Source organism: Mercenaria mercenaria, chromosome 15, assembly GCF_021730395.1.
Source record: "Mercenaria mercenaria strain notata chromosome 15, MADL_Memer_1, whole genome shotgun sequence".
NCBI classification, from domain to species: domain Eukaryota; kingdom Metazoa; phylum Mollusca; class Bivalvia; order Venerida; family Veneridae; genus Mercenaria; species Mercenaria mercenaria.
In genome coordinates this window covers 68,047,457-68,060,287 of record NC_069375.1, presented here as the reverse complement: position 1 = coordinate 68,060,287, position 12,831 = coordinate 68,047,457, and the positions used below count along the sequence as shown (strand labels likewise).

Here is a 12,831-nt window from a genome sequence, read left to right as displayed (position 1 = left end):
TCGAAACCTCAGAATATACTCAGAAAATTTACCAAATTAAGAAGATAGGGTCGTGTACTCGAGTTTTTGCTTGACTGATTTGAAAATTAAGGACCTCATGCAAACTTTCATTATGGAGTCTATGGGAAATCGTTACTTTCATGACTTTTTCGCGAATATAAATGAATGATAAATAATTTGATAACTCCATGTTTCCTATTAAATATGGTTGTGATTCCACATTTGTGTAAAACGTTCACACTGGGCGGCAAATTAGTATAAACTAAAAGGAGCAGGCAAATGTATCATGTCATTGTGAAAATATTCTATTTATTTAGAATGTTTCAATATTCAAAGTGGCAATATACCAAACCATTTTAGGGTGGTCAAACTCAACTATGCCATGACTATGAGACTTGGTATTAATATTAACCGATGATAAGTTTTTCGTTGTTGTCTTGAAACCCCCCCCCCCCCCCCCCCCCCCCCCCCCCACACACACACTTTTGTCCGAAGTATATAATACATGTACGTAGTCGAACTAATACACATTTACGCCGAAAAGGTCTGTGTACATATATGAAACAACATAAATATCTGAAATTCATTTGTATCTAAATGATGTGCATTGATCCAGAAAAAATAGCTCTGTAACCTACTATTTATATATTCACTATTGTAGGAAAACTGCGTTCTTTGAACTTGACTGCTCCACTTTGATCTTTGTCTTCGCCTTTATGTTCGTTTACATATTAATAATGTCGAAATAGACAAACAACACAATAATTGTAGCCATCTCATTAAGTAATAAGAAAATCATAGAAAATATAAACTGAAAGATGCCTATGAAGTCTGTAAAATAGCAAAAGCCGACTGTTTGCTATGCTACTCACGCAAAAATGTAATACTAAATACAAATAATTCAACTGCATTTTGTTTTAAACTCATTAAACAAAACTCAAATTTCATTTATGTTTTTAATTCTTTACATTAATATCATATAATTCATTTAGAGGAAGACAATAATGCTCTCGTCACGAACATTTCACAAAGCAACGAACGTAGTTTCTTCTCGCAACCTCCCTCTCCTACTCTAGACATCATCATGACAGGAAAGGAAGAATATGGTCTTTGTAAACACTGTATGTTGAATGCCAATGTGTATGCTGTACTCCTGGAATCTCTCGTATAAATAGTCCACCTCTCTTGTCCAGGCTCTGTAAGCCGAACATGTCATTTGTGTACCACTGAAATATTCGAATATGTTTTATTTAAATTATAATCTATGTACCACTGAAATATTCGAATATGTTTTAAATCACATGTCATTTGTGTACCACTGAAATATTCGAATATGTTTTATAGCACATGTCATTTGTGTACCACTGAAATATTCAAATATGTTTAAGCACATGTCATTTGTGCACCACTGAAATATTCGAATATGTTTAACACATGTCACTTGTGTACCACTGAAATATTCGAATATGTTTAAGCACATGTCATTTGTGCACCACTGAAATATTCGAATATGTTTTAGCAAATGTCATTTGTGAATCACTTAAATATGTATATCATATTTCACATGTGTACCGCTGAGGTATCCGAATATTGCCTGTAATGTCATAGGTTACAGAACTTATTCGAGTGCATTCTCTCATAACTGTGTACGAATGAAACATTTTAACATTGTATATTTTAACTGTACCTCCTCTTTTTCCTGATACACTTTGCTATACTTTTTATATGCAGATTACGCACATGTACCATAGATAAAATTCATATATTTGTACTTACTTTTTGATCTTTTATTTCTACAATGTTCAGCTTTTCATCATAGAACGCAAAATGACTGAAACAAGAAAAGCGTTATGTTCATAGAATTCACAAGTTTCGGGCATTTTTTTAATTTATATATATGGAAATGACTGAAATAATATTTACTGTATAATTATGCAAAAGTCAGAAAAACTTTGAATAGTTACACTGTAAGTTTATTGTTTATATGTACGTGTGAGAGTAGCGTTTGAAGAAACGTATCTAGCGTTATTCTAAGAAATCAAATCTTAGCAAAAGAATTGTATTCCCATTTGTTTTATCTTTAACAAACAGATAAAATAATACATTTAAACTTTGTACTGAAACTTTGAAATTTTAAGTTAACATATTTCACACTTAATACATTTGGCAACATTTCAGACATTTTTATTTATGATTTTTTTTCTTATTTTCGTATTTAGTTATTTACATCAAAAAGAAGGATTTTTAATTCAAACATACATATGGTTGTTCCTCGTAATTATCAACATCACATATGGCAAGGTCCATCACTCAGGAGCTATTATCTCGTGAATTATGTCACTTGTAGTTCTAATAAAAGGCTATATTTTGTACAATTTTCACACTGTTTCAGGCCCTCAACAAACCCCATACACTGTTGATTTTTAGACTACAAATATGAAATTGCTTCTGTTCTAAAAACGCTAAAATAATTCATCAAGTTTCCCTTCCGCTATCAAATAAATAGCCAAACACGCTGTCTTTTCCGGCAGGTTTTGTTAAAAATATTATTTGGAAAAAGTTACCTTGACTGCCAAGGTGTGATGACGCCATCATCTTTTCCACCAATCATAACAAGTCTTCTCAGACGCAGGAAGTTTGCCTTGTATTCTGAAGCAACCAAATCAAGGAAAGAAAACAACAGTGTGTAACTGAAGTCATATGATGCTGTAAATTAGACTGATCGTACAGAATAAATGTCACGCATCTAGTCAAATACTTCGGCCTCGAAACTATTTGAACATGCGCTATATTAGTTAAGCTTAAACTTTTTTCTGTCGTGCTATAATTCGGGTTCATTAGACTGTTCACTTAAAAAAATTATTGTGCTTGCGATAATTCAGGAGCGCAATATTATTCCGCGAGTGAAAGAGTGCAGATTTCTCGATACAAATCTAATATTAACATCTCTACTTTATACGTTCTACACTTATCAATATTGCATAAATAATATAAATTCAATTAATAAGTAAAATTGATAACATCGTGGTAAATGAACATTTTAACACGACGACACACAAAGAAAGACATCACATATGACGTCTATCACCTGATATGTATTTTAACGCCAATACGAAAAATATTGACTTCTCACATCCTATTGAAAATACGTATGTAATTAATCAAATGCTTCTGTTTTATCAAACAAATCATCTGAATTTTGTAAAAGGAAAAACACCTTTGCTATTCTGATTGAACGTGTCATTATTAAGGACAGCAAGGAATTCTGAGTGTTCTTTGTAAAGGTCTTGATGGTGAGGATCTGAAATGATGAATAATAACATGAACTGAAATTTCATTTTATTGTTATTACAGAATAGCATGTATGAAGTTATAAACATCGTTAAATAATCTTTCCTATATAGTTATTTCCAATACTTAAAATCCTTTCATCATATTTTCACTTAGTCTAATAGAATGGTTAAAGACATTAACTGTAATTTCCTTGTCTGTGATCTTAAAATAGAATACATGCATATGATTGGATAAACATTGTTGAATAATTTTTCTTATAGAGTTCTTTCCATTAAATATATTCCTCTTAAAAGTTATTGCAGAATTGTGTTCGGCTAAATGCATTTTCTTATTCTTGATAGCAGAAGCATACACGCTTTTAGGCAGCAGTAAATTACATTCACATAATAAACTTCTAGTTTAGTTACGTCCCTTTCTATTTTTGTTAAATCCTTATTCAAATGTATAGATAGTGTTTACCGTTCCAGTAATTTCCAACAGATATGTTTTGGCCTTCTTTCGAATAAGCAATCCTAAAATGAAAAACAAAAGTTGGAAAGACAGAGCTAACTTATGATGCGATGGGCATTACATGCAGGAAGTTACATGTAATTAATTTAAAATCTAATCGGAATAACCCATTTCTTGCTTAAGACGCAACTTAGTTTTTTAAGCTACTGATTTAAATGATATTTTGTTGGGTTTAACGTCGCACCGACACAAGTATAGGTCATATGACGACTTTCCAGCTTTGATGGTAAAGGAAAACCCCAGGTGCCCTTCCCCGCATTATTTCCTCACGAGCAGGCAACTAGGTAGAACTACCGACCTTCCGTAAGCCAGCTAGATGGCTTCCACATATGAAAAATTCAACGCCTCGTGTGAGGCTCGAAACCAACATCGATGAGGGGCAAGTGATTCTAAGTATGCGACCTTAACCACTCGGTCACGGAGGCTCCCGATTTTAATGATAAAGCCGCACGTAAGTATTGTAGATATATAGTCATTTACGTTGTCAGTAACAACAATCACTTACTTGTAAACATTGTCTCTTAACAGATTGGGAAAGACATATTTCACGTAATCGGTATCTGAAAAGAATAAAGCCTCATTATAACTCCTACGTCATTGTTTTCTAATTTGCATATTTCATAAATTGTTTTTAAGCAGTACAAAACAAAATCCACTCAGGTATGTAATATAATAGCGTTACAACAGGTAGCTAATTTGTGTTTCTGTGTCAGCCTGTTTTCCGCAAGTGCCAACTGCTTCACAGGAATCAGTAATGGAGGGCGTAAGCACTTCAGGCGCAATGCATTTTATCATATCGTGACGGAGAACATACCCCTCGCCAGGGAATCGAACTCGTGACCCAATGATCCGTAGGTTTTCGCTATCCGTACAAAGCTAAGCAGGTAGGCTTTCCTATAGCTTTCTGTGTGTCCGTATGTTATATTTATATTATTAAAGTGTGTTGCGTGTTAACAACCTTATTGCTAACATATTTGTGAAGACTTTGAACAATATATACATGTAATTCATACCACCAAATTGTCCTGATTGTGGTGAACTTAGAGAGATGAAAGTATCCACGTTGTGGGAGAACTGTTCTAAAACACCTCGACATACAAGACCACCTGTGTTATAGAAAACATGATATATTAGTCACCTTGTTAGTTAGGTTTTGCTTAGGTTTTAAAAACTTTAAGATTAATTGACAAACTGTCTAATCATATATGAGCAGTTGGCATAGATACAACTTGAACACACGGACGAAGATCCAAGGTGAACTGCCATGTTCAAAGAACGCAGCCTTCGTAATATTAAAAACGATGCATGAATATATGTTAATCATGAAAATATACATGAATATGAAAATTATGAAAAAATGCATGAATATGAAAATTATGAAAATATGCATGTATGTGAAAATCATGAAAATATGCATGAATAGAAAACTCATGAAAATATTGCATGAATACACAGATAAAGTAAATCACATAGACAAATAACATAAAACAAACGAATAAAATAACACATGGTGACACCGTCATTTCTCGCTAATATCATAAAATATCAGATATATACCAGTATGAGGGCATGTTTTATCAAAACTTTTGTAAAGCAAAGAGAAAGGGAGACCACCTATGGTTTTTATAGGATATTCTAACACAACGCCGCATTTTTTCTATTAAACAAAGAAGACTGAAACTGAGGGTAAATCATGCAACAAAATCACAATTTGTACGTTACACTTATTACGACATTGCGCCACACACCATGCAGCTGCGCGCTAGGTGAGTAAACCACATAAAACAGACAAATATTTGGTGGATGTCTTCATGAATGTGCATCGAAATGATATATTTCAAATAGTGATTTTGTTTTGAATAAAATCATTGTCATTCAGATGAGAATTTTTTTTATATCACTCGGTGTGCGCCATCGTAATATACATTTTCGCATCTGAACTTCAAACAAATGATTTTATTTAACGACCAATCACTGTTTGTGATGTACTATTCCTTAAATAAAGCCGATATGTCATACCTTGTGAGAAACAAATTAGATTAACTCCATCCGGATGTTGTTGCATAAACTTCATCATAACCTTCCCGACCTGATCAACTTGCTCCATCATATTTACCAGACTGTCTAGTTTGTTGTACATGTCTATAGTAAATGTTACTGTCCCGGGATGATCCTATAAAATAATATTTAAATCATTAACATTTGCATCATACTAACGGAATATCTGTTCTGTTTATGTCCGCCTTCAAAGAAATATAGATATATAATCGTTTACGTTTAAACAGACAGTCGCGTTTGCTGCACATATCCAATAGAAATATAGCGGTATAGTTATTGTCGTTGGTTTTTGCCTCATATAATCCTACATATATCTATAACCATACTAATCTAGAGTGTAAATATGTACGAATAACTTATCTCTTTTATGAATGTATCCATATTATTATGGTGCAAATAAGTGGATGTACGGAGATATAAAAATCTGTATTAAAAAGGAAAAAGTGAATTAGATAAATATAATTATAGCATACATACCTGTTTTATCCATTGAAATAGCGTGTCAGCCTCATAAGGGTCACTTAAAATCCCGTGCATGAAAATGACAGGTTTGTAAGCATTTGTCACGTGCAGTGTAACAAACAAACAAAAAAGTGAGTTTTGTATTACACGATGCATCCTGCTCTTTATGTAGCCGGTAATTATTGTTGAAGTATAACACAATGATAATTAACTGATAAACATTAAATGTGAACAGTATTGTCAGTTATCAATATATTTATAAATTGATGAAAGTTATGGGTCACTATGATAACGTTTATCTCGCCTACCCTGATAAAATGAAGTAAATATTGTTGATTTCATTCAAATAATACAATTGTCAAAACGGCATCAAATAATTAATGTTATACCTTCCTTGCCCTTTTTGAATTGAATATGGGCAAGAAAACAATTATACTATTGGTACGTAAAAGGGGTAATATACATTTTTACTTATGTCAGAAGTTGAATGCATTTAGCATGCATTTATATTTTTAACTTTCTTTCGTGTATAGGGTGAAATAAAAGGTTTAGCTATTTTTTCACATCTATATGCTCCATTTTGGCACGGGCAAAATCAAATGACGTATTAAATGAAATTATTACGTAGTATCTAGTCTGCGTCATTTATATATCACTCCTAATCAATAGATGTATTCGACAGGGAAATGCTGGCTATTCTTTCAATTAGGTACTCTCCCACCTGCTAAAGTTCAGCCAATCAGAATTAAGTTGATGGATTATGTTTGTCTGCCGTTACTCAACGAACATATCGAATTTTATTTTACGTTGAATAAGTTACTTAACGATCTTAATTCGTTAAGAAACGGTTAATTCGACTGGGAAATCGTTGAGTATAATGCAAGGCGGGGAACCACTACACACTACTTATTTAACGAAAAATGCCAAGTCAAACACGACTGTGTAGTCTACGCATTCAAGGTGTTCTTACATTTGTTTATTTTTTTTATTGTGAACTTTATTTCAAAAGAAATACCTCAACTCAACATTGTTTTCATTTCAACAACGTCTTTTTCAACATTTTTTCATTTTTTCAGTCATATAAACGACTATTTTACTTGTAGCAGTGAGCACAATGCCCAACTTTATGGTGCTGCCTCACTGGAATATCACGCCGTAGACATGTGGCATGATACCCCCACCAAGTGACATTATACTGACACCGGGCCGACCAGTCCTAGCACTCTCCTCTTAATGCTGAGCGCCAAGCGAGGAAGCTACTACTACCATTTTTACGTTTTCGGTATGACGAAGGCAGGAGGGGGGGGGGGGGGGGGGGGGGGTGCGCTCTACCACTACGGTACCGAAGCGGTAAAAGAAATATGTAGATAATAACTCAGTCTAAATACAGATTTGGTTCCTTTTATTACAAAATCAATTTTCTTGTGTTAATTAAACAACTAACTAAATGAAATATACACCCCAAGACTTTCATAATACAATAACAGTGAGGAAGATTAAAATAAAAAGCAAGAACGAAAATTCAACACAAAAAGCAATGCTCTGAATCTGCAGCTCACCAAAGCGCAACCAACAGCACGAGGGCATGTACAGTATTAGCATACATACACAATCATACACATTCAAAGACAAATACAAAGCAAGTACACGAGAACAAAACGGGGAAAGAAATAAAGGAATACAGCGAGACTCTTCCTTCTTAAAGCGGTTAATGGCACTCGCCTAAACTATGGATATTTAACCACTCAGGGTACCTCCTTCGTAGTTCATTTCACATGCATCTGAATTCTGAACCATGGTAGTTAGACTTTATACAGCGCGAAGGTTATTTGATAATTGAACTTTAGACGCTGAGGTATAGTACGAATGTTGATTGCTATGTATCAAAAGGAGATAATGTCTAACAAAACATCAACATGTCTGTCAAAAAATGAATTTTGGTGTTTTCATGATTTGTATGAAACGCATTGGACACACTTTAACGTTGTTTATCCAGAATTGTTCTAAGTTGATATACCGCGCTTTGTACAAATACGCCAGTGTTATAAAGAAAGTTTTATTTCTTCTATCATTCGTTGAATACGGACGGAAAGATTTAATCGCTGACGAAGGTACAGATTGGGCTCTAGGGTTATTGTTAATTTACATGGTAACTCGAAAGAGGCTCGTTACCGACTTAACAGTTATGCTCTAGCCAGATGTACCCCTACCATCTACACGTACAACCAATGGAAGAATCTTATAATCTTAATTGAAAGTGAGTTGGTTCTAGAGTAAGAGAGCAGTGTACTCAAACCTTTGTTCCAATACGCGACTAAATTTGTTTGGTACAACTGTCTTTTCAGTTTCCTATTTTGACATATAAACTTCTACCCAGATGAAATATAATTCAGAATAATTTTTAATGCTATTTCAAAGGGCATGTTAGAATGAAAATAAACAAGACATTACTGAGGTTTATCGTCCGATTTGCCATACCGTACTTTGGGATATTTTCGTGTCGGCAAATTTTCGCCCTTTTAACCCAAAATGTAGTGTTTTTATTTTGGCGTGTGTATTTTTCGCCATCTTACATAGGTGGCGAAAATTTGCCCATAAATTTCATCAAAATCCAACAACATTACCCGCATTTTTGAAGGACATGTTAGAATGAAAATAAACAAGACATTACTGAGGTTTATCGTCCGATTTGCCATAACAGGTAGTTCATCTTTCAGAAACTTGGGTATTTAACTAGTGGGACTGATCCACAAGGACGTTAACCAGTGTGGGTACGTTTACTAGCGTCTGAACGATAAGAACAATTCATCGAATTAATGATATCTCATCAACCGTTGCGCCATGTTCTTATAAAGATTAGAATAATTTCGTGTAAAAGGATTTCGTATTGGCAAGCTATCGTAAGAAAAGACTTTATTTGACTTATCATGGACTTCACACGGTAAGAAGTATGAAAAGATTCAATTAAATAAACAATGCAGCATTTTTTTTATTTTCTAGGATGTCATCAAAACTGTTGTTACAGTGATTTAAAATAAAGGGCGTTTAAAATTAGTATGTGTTCTCAATCCTAATGGAAACTTGCGATTCAAATATAAGGACAACTAAGACAAATAACACTTTCCTATGTTTTCTATCAACAGATTGCCTTCTAAGTGTATCTGAGAATTTAAATACTTTTCTTGAATACATAATCAATCCGAACACGCAAAACAACCCTTAAGTTAATTATACGTACAAATTCTGTGGCAGATTTTTTCAAATGTTAATGTGATTCGAATTGATGACTTCAGCGTTTTTAAACAATAGCCATTCAAGTGTAGACGATAGGTTTAACAACTGATTAATTGATAACTTTGATTGCAGTCAAGGTTGATAATGGCAGTCATCTTGATATCAAATTATGCTGATTAAATTATCTCTCATAGTAGTTTTGATTTGTATAGTTATTTATCATTGTCCGATCAAATGGTTAGGTGGATTGTACAACAAACAATAGCATATGAGCCGCGCCATGAGAAAACCAAAATAATGCATTTGCGACCAGAATTGATCCAGACTAGCCTGCGCATTTGCGCAGTCTGGTCAGGATCCATGCTGTTCGCTAACGGTTTCTCTAATTACATTAGGCTTTGAAAGCGAACAGCATGGATCCAGACTGCGCGGATGCGCAGGCTGGTCTGGATCCATACTGGTCGCAAACGCACTATTTTGGTTTTCTCATGGCGCGGCTCATATGTCTTTAAAGATGATATTCATACTAGGCATATTTAACATTAAAGTACACTCAATACAATTCTACAAAATATCAGCTGTTCAGTAAATATAGATTAATCATTTATTACAGTGGCACTTGTACATCATAGCAAATAGAACAATATCATACAAATGAAATATAATACAACCGCCCCGAAGGGCCTATAAGTCACTTTTTTACAAAACAAAAGCAAGTTGCTGATCTGAAAAGCAATGTATGGACAATTTAAATAATTACAGAAAACAAATATAATCTAGTTACATAATATTTGAAAGTTGATTTGAATTAACGATGGGTTAATGACCTTCGCGCAGCAAACACACTGAATAGATATTTAGCTGTTCTCGTCGGAATGTCCAACAATAGAGTTTTCATAAATTCTTCTTCTGAATGTAAATTCAAATGTAACACAGTGTCATCATACGTCTCTGTCTCAGATCGCTGTACATTTAAGTAAGAAATGTATTTCATGTTCTACCTCATTTCGTACATACTGTCTGCACAACCTGTTTTCTAGCTCTTCACCAGTGAAGCGACCAGTTTCAACCCTTAACGGGAGCACACCACATCGGAATTGTGCTATAATAGAGCGTTCACTTCTTGATAATTTAAGCTTCACATACATTTCTACTTCATAGCTACTTTTGAAGAGTTTATAAGTTTTAAATTTTGGCGAATTGTTCAATTTGTCTGGCTAAGTATCTGCATAATAACGAAATAGTCTCTGTTTTACCTCGGCAATATTTACTTGTGATTTTTTAACAAAAACATCAGGCAAATAAATATATATATACTCAAAAACTTGACAAATTTCTGAACACCAGTTACAATCTATATTAGAATGTTCGCAGTCATATTCAAAAATGTTTTTCGCAAGCTGTGTGTTTTCAAATATATTTGCGATATGATATATTGTTGCACATTTTCGTTACTGTCTATTTCTTTATGTATGTGCAAAAGTGTCACACAGTTTGTATAAAAGTTTCAAAATCGGTAAAATCGTTCAAGACTAGCTACTAATTTATTACAGCAAATATTTGTATTTATTTTCTATGTTTCTAAGTATGGCCGAGTCTTATTCTTACAAAAGCATTCCGCTTTTTCTAATTTTCTTAGGACATCTTTATAACAGACTAAGTTGTAGACAAAAGAACCGATGTCTACAAAAATCAAGAATCCGCTAATTACAACAATCACGCTTCTAAAGACAACCGAAAAAGATTGCTCGTTGAAAACTCTTTCACCTTGATCTTGTCCTAACACTACTGCAAATGCAAACGTGAATATTTCCATAACCATTATCAATAGTTCATTTATATTAAACATAACCAGCCTGCATCCGCGATCACAACACGCGCAACAAAACCAACAGCCAAAGAATATTCCAAAAACTATTGTCATGACAAAGATTGCTTTAGAAGCTTCAAATAAATGTTTATTTTTCCTTGACAAGTTTTCAGTGAATTGTTCGAATTCACTTGGTTCAAAAGTTTCAGCCATTATAATTATTTCTAGCATAGTTACTATTATACTGAAAAAGTACCGAAATTTCCATACACCAATAGGATTAACACATGTATCACAACAACGTTTTGCAAGACATACCATAATCAATGAGACGAGGTCAAATGCATCGTCAAATGAATTTTCACACATAATGCCTTTAATCCTTAACAACTGTAAGTATTTCTGAACTGCACGTTAATCTGAAATTGCAATGTTTTAAGTTGTAGTGAACGGTACACAATATATCGGAAAATCAAGCAGGTTTTAAAATATTTCAATGAACGCTAGTGTCTTATTCATTGGCAGAAATTCTTTAAGGTAGCTCTGCACGTTTGATGAAACGGAAGTAAGCGCGTAACGTCTATTACCCGGAAAACGTACAATAAAGCCAGGGCTCGGTATATGGAAACGAAAATCGTTTTATGTAACAAAGGCAACCCGTGAGTAGTTTTATTAAAACGGCAATGCTATTATCCTCCTAAAGATAACTATTACTAAAATTTATAACACGTAATAATGTCTTAAAATCTTGAAATGTGCAGATCTCTTCAAGCATGTGCATAAATGTAGAAAATTTTGTATTCGCAAAAATGTTCTCAAAATTGTGATTTACCAATAGACGTTGTTACTCTATGTAAGTAAAACAGCAACATCTTTTCAATTTTAACTTTATTAGTCTCCTAGTGGTTGAAAGCCAGTTTCGGGGACCATAGGAATGTGCTTTTCCGTCCGTCATTCCGTCCAACCGTCATTCCGTCCTTCCGTCCACAATTTCGTGTCCGGTCAATAACTCTGTCATCCATGAAGAGATTTTAATATTACTTGGCATAAATGTTCCCCATGATGAGACGACGTGTTAAGCGCAAACCCCGGACCCTTAGCTAAAAGCTCAAGTCACAATTGGAGGTCAAAGGTCAACAGGGTCTTTTTCCTGTCCAGTCCATAACTCTGCCATCCATGAAGGGATTTTAATATTATTTGGCACAAATGTACCTCATAATAAGACAATGTGTCATGCATGACTTTCAGAACCCTTGGTCAAAGGTCAAGGTCACACTTGGCTGTCAGATGTTAACATGGCATGAACAGGGTCTGTTTCGTGTCCGATCCATAACTCTGTCATTAATTAAGGGATTTTAATATCACTTGGCACAAATATTTCCCATGATGAGACGACGAGTCATGTGGAAATCCCGGACCCCTGGCTCAAAGGTCAAGGTCACAATTGGAGGTCAAATGTCAAC

At 34.2% G+C, this 12,831-nt stretch overlaps 1 protein-coding gene across 1 annotated transcript; it reads right to left on the bottom strand.

Annotated features, from left to right (window-relative positions):
• Positions 1 to 493: 493 nt before the first annotated feature.
• On the bottom strand, positions 494 to 6,561 carry LOC123562734 (lysosomal thioesterase PPT2-A-like). Its single transcript, XM_045355345.2, has 9 exons — positions 6,340 to 6,561; positions 5,824 to 5,977; positions 4,818 to 4,910; positions 4,310 to 4,364; positions 3,754 to 3,806; positions 3,218 to 3,301; positions 2,565 to 2,649; positions 1,777 to 1,831; positions 494 to 1,226 (listed from the first exon to the last, which is right to left on the bottom strand). The coding sequence occupies exons 1-9, from the start codon at positions 6,478 to 6,480 to the stop codon at positions 1,083 to 1,085; spliced, it is 864 nt and encodes a 287-aa protein (XP_045211280.2). The 5' UTR covers positions 6,481 to 6,561; the 3' UTR covers positions 494 to 1,082.
• Between the last annotated feature and the right edge of the window lie 6,270 nt (positions 6,562 to 12,831).